This window comes from Macaca nemestrina, chromosome 1, assembly GCF_043159975.1.
Source record: "Macaca nemestrina isolate mMacNem1 chromosome 1, mMacNem.hap1, whole genome shotgun sequence".
In the NCBI taxonomy this organism is placed as follows: domain Eukaryota; kingdom Metazoa; phylum Chordata; class Mammalia; order Primates; family Cercopithecidae; genus Macaca; species Macaca nemestrina.
This window is the reverse complement of record NC_092125.1, coordinates 107,046,130-107,063,875: the sequence shown is the minus strand read 5'-3', so window position 1 is coordinate 107,063,875 and position 17,746 is coordinate 107,046,130. Positions and strand designations below refer to the sequence as shown.

The 17,746-nt window shown below is 42.6% G+C and overlaps 1 protein-coding gene across 1 annotated transcript; it reads left to right on the top strand.

Moving 5' to 3' along the window:
• Positions 1-10,728: 10,728 nt before the first annotated feature.
• Positions 10,729-12,625, top strand: LOC105497899 (late cornified envelope protein 1C-like). Its single transcript, XM_071071393.1, has 2 exons — positions 10,729-10,779; positions 11,951-12,625. The coding sequence occupies exon 2, from the start codon at positions 11,973-11,975 to the stop codon at positions 12,327-12,329; it is 357 nt and encodes a 118-aa protein (XP_070927494.1). The 5' UTR covers positions 10,729-10,779; positions 11,951-11,972; the 3' UTR covers positions 12,330-12,625.
• The last annotated feature ends 5,121 nt before the right edge of the window (positions 12,626-17,746 follow it).

Here is a 17,746-nt window from a genome sequence, read left to right as displayed (position 1 = left end):
TAATAGCCATCTTGATGGATATGACATAGTATGAATTTTCATTTTAATTTATTACCTTTCTTGTTTAGTTTATTGTACCCACGGTGTGAGCTTTTTAAGCCTACACCAAGTGGGTTGTCTTGTGGGTTTTCAATCTTCCCTCAGTTTCCTTGGCCCCAGATGGAAAGGACGAAGAAAAAGGCAAGGGGATGAGGAAACAGGGAGAATAACTCCACCCCCTGGTCTGGGAGTGAGAGACTTCAGGCCTGGATTTGGTGAACTGGGTTTTGCCTAGCTCTAGGGCCATAGTCACAGCCTTGTTGCCTCTGGAAAAGAGGAAGGGAAGAATGAAGTACCTGGAGGCTCTCTGGGGACACTCCTCTTCTTTCAGAACTAGGCCGGGCATGGTGGCTCACGCCTGTAATACCAGCTCTTTGGGTGGCCGAGGAGGGCTGATCACCTGAGGTCAAGAGTTTGAGACCAGCCTGACCAAAGTGGCGAAATCCTGTCTCTCTACTAAAAATACAAAAATTATCCAGGTGTGGTGACCTGTGCCTGTAATCCCAGCTACTCGGGAGGTTGAGGCAAGAGAAGTGCTTGAACCCAGGAAGCGGAGGTTGCAGTGAGCCAAGATCGTGCCACTGCTCTCCAGCTTGGGCAACAGAGCAAGACTCCATCTCACAGAAAAAAAAAAAAAGAACCAAATTGTTTACTTTTCTTTCTGTTTTCTTTTATGGAAGCATTTGAGCCTAACTCTGCATTCCTCAATTGCTCCCAGATTCCATTAGGCATGGGCGGTCTTGGCAGCATGAAGGTAAGGGCTGGAGGGGAGGAAGAGACAGCAGTGACTCTCCTCTTAGTCCTTGCAGGTGAGATGAATGCTGGGTGGGGATGTGGCTCTGGAGGATGAGGGTGCTGGAGGACAGGTCCTCAGGGAGAGAGAATGTAAAAGCTGCACTTAGGAGGATGACAGCAGAGGGCATCTCTGGCCTGGGCCTCTGAAGGTCTGATCCGTAGCCCTGCTCCTCATAGTCCACTCCCCAGAGGACCTCACAGCTACAGAGCCATAGTTGGGAAACAGATCCAGGACCTGGCTCTGAGTATGCATCTCCCTTGCCCAAGGAATCTAGTTCTGCCAGGCTGATGGTGGAGACCTCAGAAACCAACTAGTAGAACCCTGTGTCATATAAAGGAAAACTGAGGCCCTTCATGTGAAATCCATTCATTCATGTATTTATTGGGCAATATTTATTGCTCATCTGCTAGGATGGCCCTGGTTAGAGAGATAGACATAACCTTGTTTACTGTCAGTGCACAACCTAGTATACTGGTCTTCAAAATATGGTACCTGAACCAGCAGCATTGGCAACACCTAGGACCTTGTTTGCAATGCAAATGAAATGCATCACCCCAGACCTAATGAAGTAAAGATTCTGAGAGCAAGGCCCAGCAAGCGGTGTTTCAACAAGCTCTCCTGGTGTTGCTGATGCCCAGGAACATTTGGTCATCACTGGTTTGGTGAAATGCCATATGCAGATAGAATATTAATATACATATATAGTATGTGTATATCTGTGTGTGTGTATACAGACACGTATCTACATATCTATCCATCCTCTAATTCCCATAATATTCAGTCAGGCAGGCATTATTATTTTGCTCTTTTGCAGAATTAAAAACCTAAGCACTCAGGGTTTAAGCGCTTGCCCAAGCCATACGGCCACTCGTGACTCCCAGTCTGCACTCTTTTATACCACACATGGCACCTTGGATCTTAGTCATAGTCCCTGCCTCTTCCAAAGATCTTTCCAGTTTTAACCCAATTATTTTCCCAACACAATCTTGGAGTTCTCTCAGTCACCAAATAGGTTATTTAGTTCCACATCCGCCTCCTCCCTTAAAATCCAGGCTGCTCTAGAATTGAATTTGCTGTGTGGCACGTCCCCCAGGGGCTTGGCAGGGCCTGAATTTGGCCCCACAGAGCATCTCCAGGTTTCCATCACCCAGGCCTCTGGGTGGGAGTGAGGAGGGCAGGGTAGGGAGAGGCTTGGAAGCTCCAGTTTGGGAAGGGATTCTTGTTAGATCTCTCCCATGTCCTTGAAAACAAACTGCTAGACAAGGAACCCCTTGCCTGGGGATGCTTGGGGGCCGACCACTCACCCCTGCAAAATATTGAAGAAACACATAACTGGCTGTGCCAAGGTGGTGGTCACTTCTAAGAAGTCCTGACCTCCCCTAGGTCTGGGCGACAGGTCCCCATCCAGGATCTTTATTGAATGAGCAATGCTCTGTGGTCTGCACCATCCTCTGGGGATAGATTCTGGTTCCCAGAATGATAGTAGAATAGAGGGGTCTTTGATTGGGCCAGCCTGGAGCAGAGCCAAGAAACCCCCAATGGCTTGGTGTTCTCCACTGCCCAGGGCTATGTAGGAGCCAGCTCCCAGAACATTTCTACAGCCAGAGACAAACACCTCAGAGGAAAAAGGCACACAGGGATGTGTGTCTGTTTTTCATGTTTCTTTTTGTGTGTCTATGTGTCTGTGTGTCTAACTGTCTGCTTTAAAAGCTTGGAGCTTTTAAAATGCATTTGGCAACAGGAGCTGTGGCCTCAGAATATGCTTTAGGATATCCTAAGTCCTTCAGCAACAGCTTTGATGATCCCTGTCATCTCTTCTACTCTCCACCATCCATCATTTCACTGATGACAGGCATCTTGGTTTTCTGACCTTTCCTTTTGTGACAACCACTTGAACAAAACTTAAAGTGACTCCAGAACCAAGGCTGAAGACCCAAGAGAGCAAAAGAGACCATTTATAAGACCTTTCAATGTACTCGAAAACCAACCAGAGAGGCTCCTCTTCAAATCCTACACGGATATGAGGCAGCGCACAGGTTGTGTAGCTTCTGTACCAGAGTCTGGTGAACTGTGTTGCTCAGAACTGCCCATGAATTGGCCAAGTCACAAAGTGTGAGGCAGTGATCAGTCCAGACGTCCATGCCTGACATCCAGCCATGCTGCCTCAGAACCGGGGCTCGGCTCCCAGAGAGGGGGAGAACATGAGAGACACTGGGCCTGAATATCATGCTTCTCACTTTGAAATCCTGTTTACATTCTTCTGCAATTCTGTGTCTTTTTCCTCTTTCTAAGCTTTCCACTGTGGAATCTTCACTATAGAATGAAAGATGTTCTCAGAAGTTCCTTCCAGACCAGGTGGGTTATCTAAAATTCCTTTTTGTGGAAGGCAGTATGCTAGAGGGAAATTACCTGGGATACTCACTTAACGACACAGAATCCCAGGATACATCCTAGAACTACTTAGCTTGAACTTTCAGAATGAAAATTGGGGACCTGCATTTGAGAATTATTCTGATCAATCAGAAGTGAAAACCATTTCTATAATGAATACCCAGGTGTGTGAGCTTATTCAATACCTAGGAGGAGGGTTGAAATTTGTACTCATCTGGCCCAGCATGAGTAGGATGTGGCAGTGGTGGTGAAGACAGAGCTGACTGTTAACTGGTTTCTTGTAGGAGGTTTTATGTAATTGTCCATGTGGGGACACAAATTATCCACCCCTTGGTCTAGAAGCACCTTAAGATGAAGGAATCTCTTCCTTTTTCACAGTTAAATCCCCAATTTCACTGCCACCAAAAGCACCCAGAATGAGGGGATCTGGCACATGTTACAGACATATGGGAGATGGGGGCCTAGCTATAGTATATCTCTCCTCTACCCGGGCATTACCTGGACCTTAAGAGAAAGAAATTCCACATCCCACAGCTTGTCCTACACATTATAACAGCCTGTAGTGCATAAACAAATACAACTGTTATGCATCAGAGAATAGCTCAGCCGTTCATATTAGAATTCATAGGTAGACAGCATGAATTCTGGAATCATCTGAATTCTGGCATGGCATGAATAAAATCAAGAGGATCCACATGCCTATGCCTGAGACTAGTCAGGAAGACGGGGTGATGCCTGATGATCTATGTGCTTCTCATTGCCGGAGACCATCCAGCTCATTCCTCCAAAAGATGGCACTTCCTGTTCTGGAAGGCTAAGCTAGACCTATCTAGAGGCCTAGGAATAACCCAAGCTGTGCCAAATCTACCCATCACATCTTATCATAGGAACCCTGAGCTAGATCCACACCTTTCCTCTATTCTCTAGTGCATGCCCATCAGGGAGGGAGGAAACCACTTATGAACTTGCATCAACACATCCATTCACTTGACAAATATTTATTGAGGCTCTGCTATCTTCCAGGAACTGGTATTGATCCTGGAGATACACTAGTGAGCAATGCAGACAATAATATGTTAAAAGCTTCAATATGGGAAACTCAGAGTACTATGGAAACCCACAGATGGGGCAGTTTAGCAAGTCCAGGGCCTAAAGGAGGCAACTACAAGTCAGAGATGAGACAAATGAGTGGCAGTTAGCTGATGATGGAGGAGAGAGGGGAGTCTTCTCCCTTCTCAGAGATAACAGCAGGCATGCTATCAGCGTCATTGACTTAGTGACAGACGGCCCGATGAGGAGTAGGTCCTCATTAGTTAAATATCCTTCCTGGTTCCTAACACTATATGGAAGTTTTATGCTGGTCCCAGGACTCCATTCTCAGCCCTGTTGTAATGAACTTTTTATCAACACCTTGGGGAGAAACTTGAAAAGAAACTGGCTTAAATTTCAGGTTACTTCAAGTCGTGAAGGAGAATTGAAGAGTAAAATTCTGATTTAACATGGGTAAGAATAATGAATTTAATTTGACAAAATAAAATGTAATTAAGGTAAACATTAAGTTTTAACGTACATTAATGGTTAGCCATACCTGTAGAAGCTGAGTGGGTATATGCACAGTTGCACACATGAAGAAATTTTGGTTGATTAGAATCTTAGTGTGGACCAAGAGTGAGATTGTGCCAAATGGCAATGAACTCTTGTTCTGAATAGCTCTGTGTGATGGCGTCATTCTGCCTGGACAGATATGTGCACACCTGAGCACTGTGGTCAGCTCAGGTCAAGTGTGTGGGGCTGGAAGATGATGAACTACTAGGTACCAACCACCATCTGAGGTGGGAAATCCTTCCTCATGCTCACAACTTGGAAAGGTGATAGCATTCACTCCATTTTGCAGACATTAGAAGACACAAAATCTAGAGAGGTTAACTAGCTTATCTGGTCACATATCTAAGACCTGATAGTGATGGAATTCAAGCCTAGGTTAATCTTGCTCCAAAACTTGATCTACCTCCCTGTGGAAGAAAGAGTAACACTGCATTTTGAAAGGACTAGCATGCTTCCATCCTGCATTATTTATAGTGCTTTCATTTAGAAAAAGAATCAGCTTTTTTGATAAAACAAAGAGCTCAGATGCAATGCATGGAAACTGTAAGAAGATTCTAGCTAGAAATAAAGAAAAAGTAACAGTCAGAACTGTTTGGAAATGAAACATATTGTTCTTCCATGCATTCAACAAATATTTAGTCATTGTTAATTGAATACTTATTATGTGCCAGATGGTATTTTGGATGATTGGGATAGATCAGCGAACAAAACAAAGACCCTCGTTCTCAAGGTCAAAGTCTAGCAGAGAAAAACAAATAAATATTGGGCATATTTTTAAAAATTATATAATAAATCAAAACATACAACTAATCTGTAAGTAAGAACATATATAGCTATGAAGATGACCTGGGCAGGCATCCCAGACCATATAAGAAGTGGAGGAGTACTGAGCTAGATGTATGGAAGAAGGGGCTGAAAGGCTGTGGGGCCTAAACACTCAGCAATGGAAAGGGCATGGAAGAGGCATCATGAGAGGAGGGTTTGAACACAGTTCTACCACTCATTAGCTGGGAAGTCGTGACTTAGGCAATTTTTCTGGCACTCAGTTCCCCCATCTATAAAATGTGGCTGAAAATAAGTCCACCTGTCTGGATCACACTGAGGATTAAATGAGATAAGCTATTTAAAATATTCAGTATATCATAAAACACTAAAAATATATTTGCTTTTGGCAGTGAAATATTCACCTTGAGAAAAGGGGGATGATTGGCTTGGAGAACGGCCTGTTTGAAGAAGGAGGTGGGCCACAAGGGTTAGTTAAGCCCAGGCAGGAGCAGACTGAATGAGCCGCAGGGACGCACACGTAGGGATGCACGTGGTCAGCAGGGGCAAGCAGGAAGCTTCAAGGAGGAGGAATTGAAGCAGTGGTGGGATATGGAATAGCAGAGAGGACAGGGATGGGGTGAATTGGAAAAATGCCTTAAGCAAAACACTGAGTCTAGAGGAAGTATAAGATCTGGGGGAAGGAAGCCCAGATGCCAGGGTGAGGGTGGGGTTAAGCACAGCAACGTCAGCAGCCATCACAGAGGGTCATCAGTATATTGACGCCACTCAGCCAGTGTGCCATCAGCACGGCTTCTTAGTTCAACCAGAGGGAGAGGAAATACCAGAAAGGGGAGGCTTTGCAGTCAATCAGAAATACTATTTAGGCTCGAATTGGGATTGGGTCCTTAGTCACTGAAAGGTGTCCTTCCTTGACCTGGCCTGAATGTGAAATCCGGATTGAACAATAAGTTAATTCATCAGTCATTTCCACAGCATTTCATCAGCATTCTTCAGAGGTTTGTTTTGTTCAGTGAGAAATCCAGGAGGTGTCTCCAGTGAGTATAGTCTTCATCCTCCTGTACCAGAGTAGGGTTTCTCATCCTCAGCACTACTGACGATTTGGACAACATAATTCTTCCTTTCTGTGATTTGAAGGGTGCTTAGCAGTATCCGTGGCTTCTACCAATTAGATGACAGCAGCTGTGATGATCAAACACTTATCCAGATTGTCCAATGCCCTCTTTTGGGGTGTGGTAGTCAGGCCATCCCCAACCTCACCCCATTGAGAACCACTGAATTGGAGGAAAGTCTTAAGCTTTGTCCTCAAGGCCATCCCAAGCCAACAGTGAATCACATCTTCCCCTTGCCTCCATCCGAAGAACCTCCCATTCATGAAAAATAAAAATTCTCTGTAAGGCAGGAATACATGCAAATACATGCAAGCAATTACAACTTTAAGGATATACAGAAGGTTTTTATTTTTCCCCAAGGGATCTGCATGCTGATTATGGAAGAGTAGTTTATCCTGGCTATTATGGCAATTGTGAGTAGATTACCTGTGCCAGTAATTATCATCATTATTTGGCAAACTTGTCCAAGAGCTCAGAACACTCACTTTCTAATCTTCCTACATAGTTGCCATGCAGTGCTAGTGGCACCTTGAAAAATATAAGCAAGAAATTCTATTGTCCTGGAAAAGTGTAACACAGGCCATTTTAACACAAAGAGGAATTATTTGTATTGATGATTAGTCAATGGGATTAATGGGTAGAAGGAGAAAAAGACAAAAATGCACAAGGGCCCTTGGGAGGGCTTCAAGAGCAGGCCTACAGATGCTCTTCTGGATGCCCACTGAATACAGGAGACTAGTTGAGAATAAGTAAAAAAAAAAAAAAAAAAAAGAAAAAGGAAAAAACAGAAAGAAAAACACGTATAGGAGCACATTATGAATTAGGGCTGGTGATATGATTATGAGTGGGGAAAATCTTGGGGTGTCAGTTAAAAATGGGGAGAATCTGAGGCTTGTTTAAGTCTGAGAATTTGGGAGACAGACTGATACAACGTTCTCTTAAACAAAGTGGTGATTATTAGAGATAGATTGTTACTCCTGAAAAATGCTAGATTTATTTGTTCCTCCAATGACTCATCCTAGATCCTTGGCAACAGATGTGTTTTGAAATTTAGAACTTTTTTTTTTTAAGGAGGGCAATACAGTGAATCGAATTCATTAGTAACACTACAAGTGTGCTTCAAAATTGGCCATATTCAGTCTCAATACCATGGAATTAGAACCAAGGACTTGAACACATGTTAGGCAGGCAAGGTGAGGGTGGGCAGTCCAGGACCACCTGTTATCCCTAAGGCTTCACAGATCCTTCCCCTTGGGGAGGACATTTATATTTTTACAACAGAACATAAGAATATTTACAGTGAAGTGAGCTCACTGTCTGTTCAGGTCAGGTTTTTTTTTTTTTTTTTGCCACCATATGAATATTGTCAACAATCAGACAAAAAGTCAGTTTTTAGGGGTGCCAGAATTGGAAATTGTGACTATGAGAGTGTGGATATGTAGTAATATTTGGCAAGTATCATCAATGGTATTTTCTTATTTCATTTTCTACTGCTGTTGCCCTCTGTGTTCACGCTGCTGATAAAGATGTACCCAAGACTGGGTAATTTATAAAGGAAGGAGGTTTAATTAACTCACAGTTCAACATGGCTGGAGAGGCCTCAGGAAACTTACCATCATGGTGGAAGGGGGAGGAAACACATCCTTCTTCACATGGTGGCAGTAAGAAGTACTGAGCAAAGGGTGAAAAACCCCTTATGAAACCATCACATCTCTTGAGAACTCACCATCATGAGAAAAGCAGCATGGGGGTAACCAACCTCATGATTCAATTACCTCACATGAGTCTCTCCCATGACATGTGGGGATTCTGGGAACTACAATTCAAGATGTGATTTGGGTGGGGACACAGCCAAACCATGTCACCCTCTCTCACAGGGTCTGCCTAAAAGTCCTCTTCCATATTAGAATCCAGCACTGATGTGATCATTCTTCCCATTCTAAAACAATAAACCTGTAAGTAAAAAAACAAAATTAAACTAAAGCCTTCAGGAGATGGATTTCTGGTGAACACTCAATACAGACAGGCCAGTGACTTGCCCTGACAATGGACTTTCCACAGGCTGAACCCAGTCTTTCTTTTAGCTGCACTTTGTGCCTTGTTCTCTACCAAATGCCCTGCATTCCAACCACAAAAGACCACCTGCCCCTCCTGCCCTGTACTTTCTACAGGCTGAACCCAGTCTTTCTTTTAGCTGCACTTTGTGCCTTATTCTCTATCACATGCCCTGCATTTCAACCACAAAAGACCTCTCCTGCCCTGTACATATTGTCATACCCCTCACTTCTTCTCCACATACCTCCCTACTCCCTACCACCTCCATCTCTCTAAGCTATCTAAACCTCACCACCCCTTAAAGCCTGTATCCTATCAGATACCCTTAACAAACCTGTCCTAGACACCCTCCCTCAGAATCCCTCTCTCTTCCACCAGTCTTCCAAGACTAAATGGTATCCTCTTTCTGGACCTATAGTACAATTTATTGGCTTACTATGTATTTATCCTGCTTGGGATTTATTAATTTCTTGGCCCTATAGGTTAATAATTTTTATCACTTTTGGAAAGTTTTTGACCATTATTTAAAAAGATATTTCCTCCCCCATTCTATTTATTCTCTCTTCCTGAAACTCTAAATATATGGGTGCCAGAATGTTTGATATTATTCAACAGGTCAGTGATCACCTGTTCATTTTTTCAATATTTTTCCCTTTCTTCAGTTCGGTTTGAACAATTTCTTCAAGTTCACCAATCTATTCTTCTGCAACTTATGATCTGCTAAAAACATCCAATAATTCTTTGATATTATATATAATTTTGACCACATTTATTTTTCAAATATTGGTTTATCACTTTTACATTTTGCATTTGGTTAATTTTGAGCATGGGAAACTGAAAAATGAAACCCAGGAAATGTATATTGCAACAAAGCCAATACTTTCAAATTAAATATTGACTATGTCTATTCTTGTCTATACCAGCTACACCACTCCAAGTCACAGTTTAAAGCCACCTCATTGGCTGTTCTCTTCTCTCCACTCTTCCCATCTTTATTTTACCTCATCCCTTCAGATTCTCCTCAGGAAACTGCAAATTCTTTTATGCTGTAATTTAGGGCAATATACATCTCTTTAGTCCTCTTTTCTTATACCCACTCTGGATCTACCTTCAGAAAGCCCAATTCACTGAGGCATGTGGGAGAAAAAACAAATGACCTTTAGTTTTAATAAGAGCCACCTAACTTAAAAGGCACCTGTGGCTTTAAAAATTCCCAATGTCCATTAAAACCTCAGATTTCCCTCTATTTTTCTTTGTGTCTGTCTGTCTCTGTCTATCTATCTATCTATCTGTCTATCTATCTATCTATCCATCCATTTCCTGATTATAACCGCATGCCACATACTATCTCAGCTACTTCCCCTTTGCCATCTTAATTAATTTGTAAATCCTGCAAAAAAGATATTTCTCTTATTATCTGTATTTAAAATATCAGAAAGCCAATGACCAAAAATATTGAGTACTTGGCCAGGGTCTCCAAGGCCTCTTTTCTCAACTACTATGAAGCACACACATGCGCATGTGTGCACAGACAAACCCCACAATGCAGTCTTGTGGATTCTTAACCAAGCTATCTGGAGCCAAAGGTCTAGATGGAAAATTAGTATCTAGGATGGAAGGAAAAAGGGGTTGTTTGTGCAGAATTCATAAGCATGACTACAAGACTGTGAAGAGCCATCTTCATAGGATATAGGCCACTGAGGACTCCAGGAACCATGATGTTCATTTTCACCCACCACAAGCCCCCATTTCCACCAAGCTCTTTCCTAGCTGAGAGCACCTCCCCTGAACACCCATGAAGGAAGGTGTGTGCAGAACTGCCAGTCACCACTCGTCACAAGACCTATGTGGGTGTCAGGAGGCAGGTCCTCTCATGCCCAGGCCCTGTCTCACAGCTGGAGGCAGCACCCCAGGGCAGAATAAAAGGGCTCAGGGCCAGAGCATCTCATCCACTCACCTCCTGTGGTGCTGAAGAACCCTGTGCTGCCTGTAATCTTGGTAAGTGTGCCCTGGGAAAAGGAGCAGGGGCTTCCACAGAGGAATGCTCAGGCCAGGGAGGGAGGGGATGGATACTCAGACCAAGGCAGGAGTAGAGTCTAGTAGAGTCTAGTCAGGGCCTCAGGGGCCTGGAATTGTGATTGGCAAGGAATGGGGCAGGGGAAGAAAATTGGAAAGAGGAGGTAGAGGGGTGGGGTGGAGTGAGAGAGTTTAAGAAGAACTGGTAAGATCTGGAGGGCTGTATGACACAGATTTAGAGGAACCAAATTGTTTTCAGTTGCTCAGTGTGTTTCTCTGGTTTTAGAGAATAAACACATTGGCCACTAGATTACGCTGGAGTGGGTCGCATAGGGGGAATATAATTTTGGAAATACAGACATACTTATTTGTAGAAAAGATATGCTGAGGACATTGCTACTTAGAGGAAGAAAGGATCAGAGACACCTGTGGATCTTGTTAGATGCCAACAGGAAGATCTGTAGTGGAAAACTGAGTCCACACTGAAGTTTAGAAGGCATGTGACAGTGCCTGGGGACAGGCCTGGGGAGGCAGCATGTGCTAAAGGGCAGAGCCCAGGATGGCAACCAGGGGACCCAGGAACAAATGTGACATGCTAGTGAATAACTTTGGGCCAGTGAAGTTACCTCTTTTGGCTTCAGTTTCTTTATTTATATATTGAGTCTGTTGGAACAAATGGACTCCAACGTCCTTTGCGGTTATAGTTTTCTCTATTTCTGCAAACCGAAATACATCAGTTCTTCCAATAGAAATTCCTTTTGATTTTTCCTTAAAGAGATTTTTCACCTCTAAACTGGTCCCAACATTGAACATTTTTAGAATTCTTGGTGATGTGATAGAATGAATGTTGGCCTGGAGCCAATTTATTTCCTGGCCTTCTCTCCCACACTTAGGAGCTTTTAATGAGCAGAAACTTTATTTACATATTTGGAGATTATATATTGCAGGACAACATCTCAAATAAGGTTTGAAGTGAGAATCCATGAACAAAAGCACTTGGTAGACACTGAGAGTGATAAAAACATTAGAGGTAATTTTTCTATGTTTGATACAAGGCTTTCAAAATGAAGGGTCTAGAAATAATGCAGAAAGGACAAGAATAGACTGGGGTGGCCTCTGCCTCTGTCTAACTTGCTGTCTGACTCTCCTTCAGCTCCTGAACACCCGCCACCGAGATGTCCTGCCAGCAGAGCCAGCAGCAGTGCCAGCCCCCTCCCAAGTGCACCCCCAAGTGCCCTCCCAAGTGCCCCGCCCCTAAATGCCCCCCAAAGTGCCCCCCTAAGTGCCCTCCAGTCTCTTCCTGCTGCAGTGTCAGCTCCGGAGGCTGCTGTGGCCCCAGCTCTGGGGGCTGCTGTGGCTCCAGCTCTGGGGGCTGCTGCAGCTCTGGGGGTGGTGGCTGCTGTCTGAGCCACCACAGGCGCCGCAGGTCCCACTGCCACAGACCCCAGAGCTCTGACTGCTGCAGCCAGCCCTCAGCGGGCTCCAGCTGCTGCGGAGGGGGCAGTGGCCAGCACTCTGGAGGCTGCTGCTGAAGTGGACCTTGTGCCTAGAAGAGCAGATTTAGAGGCATGAGAGGTGCAACTTCATCTTCCTTGGGCCTGGCTGTGTTGCTGGGACATTTTAGTAAGGACTTCAAACTCTGTCCTGGAAGATTCCTCTGACCTAGAATGCAGAAATCTGCCCTCTCACAAAAATTCATCTTCCAGCCTCTGATTCCATCTGTGCACCTGGCCTGGAAACACCAAATAGAAGACCTTACCTCATTCCCCTGATTTCCTTGGCAATCTCCATTGTGCATGAAACAATAAAACAAATAATGTGCTCATCATCTTTTTCTAGACTGCGTTACTCTTGCCTGTAAATGTGCCGAGAGGGATAAGCATGCCTGATCTCAGCTCCATCATCCGGTTATCTGGGCCTTGAAGCAGCATAGCTTGCTTGACTCCTTCAACTCCTGGTCCTCGCCAGAGCTGATCCCCGCCGCTCAGTGCCTCAGCCAGGGTCAAGTCAGGAAAGAGAATTATGAGATTTACTTTAACAGACAGAAGTTTATATAAAGAATTGCTTACTTGGCATCAGAGAACTGACAAGACCAATAGAGGACAAAAAGAGTTCGTGGAGGCAGTAACTGCCATTGCCACCATGCTACCAATGGCAGGGAAAGGGAGTGTCTTGAAATTATCAAAACTTAGAAACTTGGAGCAGTTTCCCATGAATTGAAACTCAGGCCTCTAGGAAAGGGGCCCTTCTCAAGAGTGCCGGGGTCCCTGAGCTCAGAGGAGGGGCCCTACGTGTCTGGACTCAGGCTTCTGAGGAGGGGCACAAGCTGGTGCTGGTCCTAGGGTCTGTCTCCATGATAACCCAACAAGGTTGGTTTTGTGAGTGGGAGAAACTGCACACTGGAACCACTGTTGCTACTGGGATAAATTGCTCCTGCTGGGGTGAGAAGTAATATTGGGGTGACTTGGAGAATTCTAAGGGAATCTAAGGAAGCCTGGTCCTTGTAGCTCTGTCAGTCTCCAAGTTCTCTCTAGCTCCCCCTACTGGCAGAGACTCCAGGAAACAGCCGGCAAAGAGAAATAGGGTTGGCAGTCCCAACCCTCCATCACAAGGCCAGATGTGGAAGGGAGGACCGAAGTGGAGCGATGATGACATAATAACCCTGGTTATTAAGGAAGACAGATATTATCCTACTCAGCTGTCACCCTCCTTCTTCCTGATACCCTCACTCTGTCCCCATCTATTCTCCCAAAGAATTTTACCATGCTCTTCCTTCAGCAACCATAGCAAAATGATTCCATGTAGCTTGTACTTTAAAAATGCAGACTGCTCTAGTACAAATAAACCTTTGAGCTCACTTCTGCAAATGAACTTCAAAGAGTTTCTGTTCTTGCCACTGCCTATACAAATGGAGTCATAAATTATAGACACACACACGCAAACACACACACACCCAAACACACACACACACACACACAAACACACCAATGTTCATCCCAGGTGTCAAGAGCTTGGAAGCAATGTCCAACTCTGTGAAAGAAAGACACCCTGCCTCTGTGCTTCTAGAAGTCCTTCTGATTGTCCTGAGGTTTGGATCCTGGATGAATGTCAGTCAGCTTCCTCCATTTCCAGGAAGCTTCCCTCATATTTCCTCTACTTTCACACTATTTTAACACTACAGTCCTTCAATATTAGTATTCTCAGGCTATCCTCTCTCCTATCATGACTTCTTGTGTCCTTTCCTCCTGGAACCACCCAGATGTGCTTCCTCTTTCCCCATCTGGCATGGAGTCCCTGAAGAAAAGGCAGTTTGAATCCCTATGAATTGCAACCCCTGTATTACCAGGCCTCTCTGCATTGGGATCAGGGATACTCCATAGGCACAGTCAGCATATAGGCCTTGGGTAAGGACTTCCTGAGTTCAGGGGATATGGGTATTACACCACCCTTGGGGATTTCTGAGGAGAAGGGCTGGGCTTCTGTCCTTGTCCTGTGGCTCCCTAAGGCAGGGGAACCTGTGCTTTAACTTGAGAAGGCTTCCTCCAGGGAGGAGCAGACATCTCACAGTACTCCCACTAAAACTGACAACATTTTAATCTCTTTCCTCCTTTTTCCAAGCTCCAAGGACCAGAGCTATTTAGACAGGGACTCACAGATGCTTCAAGGTCAGGAGCTCCTTAAATTTAAAGACATCAGTTTTCTGCAGGGTCCCTGTAAGTCTTCCCTTCTTCTTTGGCTCTCTGATGAGTCCAGAAACCAGTATCAAGGAGTGGGGCTGGACTTCATTTCTTCTCTGCTTTCCACCTGTGGGGACTGCTAAAAGGTAAACTGAGGTATAATACAATCTTAAAGAGTTTATTTGAGCAAACAGCAATTCATGAACCCCAAAAGTGGTTTGAGGGCTCTGTCAAGAGAACACAAGGGGAAAGTTTTTATAAAGCAAACACAAAAGTAAAGTGAAGAAAATATTCGATTGGTTGTTGTTACACCATTTTCTTACTCAGTCTATTCTGCTGAAAGTCCCTAGTTGCATAATTATAAGGTAGCTCTGGTGGCTTCTGATTGGTTGGTTTGAAGTATCATTTTTCTTTAATACAGGCATTTACAAGAAATAACCTAAGTTACGTTTCCCTTATGTTTGGAGATCAAGCAAAGTTGAGGTCATTTATGAGGCCTAACTGGCTTTGTCTGTCCAGGGACTCTTCAGGTCTGGTGTCCATTTTAATTTACTTTAACAAGACCCTCCTGTTCATGCATACAAATGCTCCACAATTCCCACTCAGTTTGAGACCGGGATGGTGACACAGTCCAAGCAGCATGAGAAGATCCAGAAAGCCCTCTCTGAGCACTTCCTCCCACTTTAGATACTCAGACCAGTGGCCGAGGAGTGCCACCATCCTGGGCTGCTAGAGAAAAGACAACCTTCTCAGCCACCTTGCTGACTCCCATCTGCTCATTCCCTGAAGAACATCTCTTACTCTCTATCGTTCTGTGTTCTGATGAATGGGTAATATTATAAGAAGCATCAGTGACTGAGCAATTTCAATACACCAGGCACTGTGTGCTCACAGTATACTATTTAATCTTTGAAATTTCTATGAAGCAGGTCTATTTTTAGCCTCAGTTTAAAAGTCAGAAATTCAGGCACAGAGAATTAGATGCAAGTATTTATTCAAGATATTTGCCACAGTTATCTATGCCAGCACCATCTCCCTCCTCTGCTCAGCGAATGCATGACAGATAGCCAGAGAGTGGACTCCTAGGGTGGTATCTGTTGGGCTGTGTTGTGGACCTTCCCCAGAAAGACAGACACTGTTCAGGATCCTAAGGAGATGGCCCCATCACAGTCCTTTGAGAATTCCCCTTTCCCTCCCTAGCTTCACAGAAACTCAGGAAAACTCCTCATCTCCACGGGTCTCAGAGTGATGAAAGGGGCTGTTTTGAAGACCTTATGATTTTTTGCACAATAAAACACACAAGTGCAAAGAAAATATCTTCATCTTGAACACATATGATGGGAGGAAATGGAGTACCATAAATAGCCAGGAGACACTTTTGTGTGAAAAGAATTTAAAATATGTTAGCATATAGATCAATGGAGAAAGGATGGCTTATTTAGTAAGTTGAACTGGAGAAAAAAAGAAATTATATTCTTTAACAAAACAAGTTTCAGGAGGATTAAGGAGCTAATTTTTAAAATTGAATCACAAAGTAGAACTCACAGTGGAAAAATGTTTTTATGCACAAAAGAAACGTAACAAATGTTAGTGACAAATTTTGATAGATCTAATACCATCAAAATAGAATTTTCAGTACATCCAAAATCATATGAAAGAAACAAACTAGAAAGCCATAACACTGTAAATAAAATATTCAATAAATGTTTACTAAGAGCATAAAATATTCTAGGAGTTTATTTAGATAGTTGAGACATACTAGTGAGCAAACAGAAAAAAGATTCCCGCACACATAGATTTGATTTTATTGAAAGATTTTCAATGAGTACTATTTCCGAATTTTCATATAATAAAATATAATACATTTTTTGTTAGGCACTCAATTTTTGCCAATTTGATATAAATAAATAAATTGAATAGACACCCTACATCAGAAAAAGACAAAATGTTTCACTTTTTTTTTTAATAATTAAAAGGGCATGCATACAATTTATATATATACATTTTAAAGTTAGAATTTTAAATTAAATTTCAAATTAAATTATTGAAATAAAAGTTAAAATTTAAAAGTTCTTATTTAAAGTTTTAGTTAAAATATCTGTAATTGTTATGAGAAATTGATATTTAAAAAGTATAAATACTTGTTTAATAAATAATTCCTTACACATCACCCGACAAAGAGGTAAACAGTTGTATACATTTGATGCCTATCTTCTCCCTGCCCTCCAGAGGAATAGCCTGAGTTTGGAGTTCAGTATTCCTATGTATTTCTTTAAATTTCTATTACATTATACATTTCCTTAAAATATGCAGTCTAGTTTACATATTTTCAACTCAAACATTATACACTTGATGAAATCTTATGCAAACTTGCTTTCCTATCACAGAATCATTTGTGAGATATTCCTATTAATTGGCTTAGCTGTGTGCATTTCGTACTGCTATGCAATATTTCACCTTACAACCACACTACTACATATTTAAGCAATCTCTTTTTAAGGAATATTTATGTTGTTTCTAAGTATCTTGCAAATCTAAAAGATTCCACTATTTAAAATTCTCTGTCATCCATGCCTAGGCACGTCTCTCTAGGATATGTGCTGAGGGATCACACAATTGAATTGTGGATAGGCTCATCTTTAACTTTACAATATGCTGTCACATTGATCTCCAGCTCACACTCCCTCCATCAGTGTGAGAATGCCTGTGGCTTCACATACTGGCAACACTGTGTGATATTAGATGTTTATATAATTGTCCAGTGATGAGTGTGAAACAGTTTCTCATTGTTGTCATGTGATCCTTTTTCCTAAGTATGTAGTTCATTAAAAATATACATATTATTATAAAACATGCATTTTTCTGTTTAAAGTCGCATCTTTAAATTTTTTATCTTCCATTATTTTCAGAGATATAAGAATATTGGTCTTGTATTCTGAAATCTTACAGAACTCCTATTATTTCTAATTTGCTACTGTGAACATTCTTATGCATATATTCTTTCCTTCATTCCCTTATTTCCTTAGGTGAAATTCTAGATGTTCAAACATTGTAAAAGAGTATGTTCATTTTACTTTTTAATTCATTTACACACCATCAAGTGTGTGTTAAATGATCATCACATTGTAATGAAGAATAATTATGGCAATTTATTTTCACACTAATAAAGCATGAGTGCTCGATTCCACAAATGCTCCCCAACACTGAGTTTTTATTAGGTAATCTTTGCCAGTCTGATATGAATAAACTGGATAGACAACCTACATCAGAAA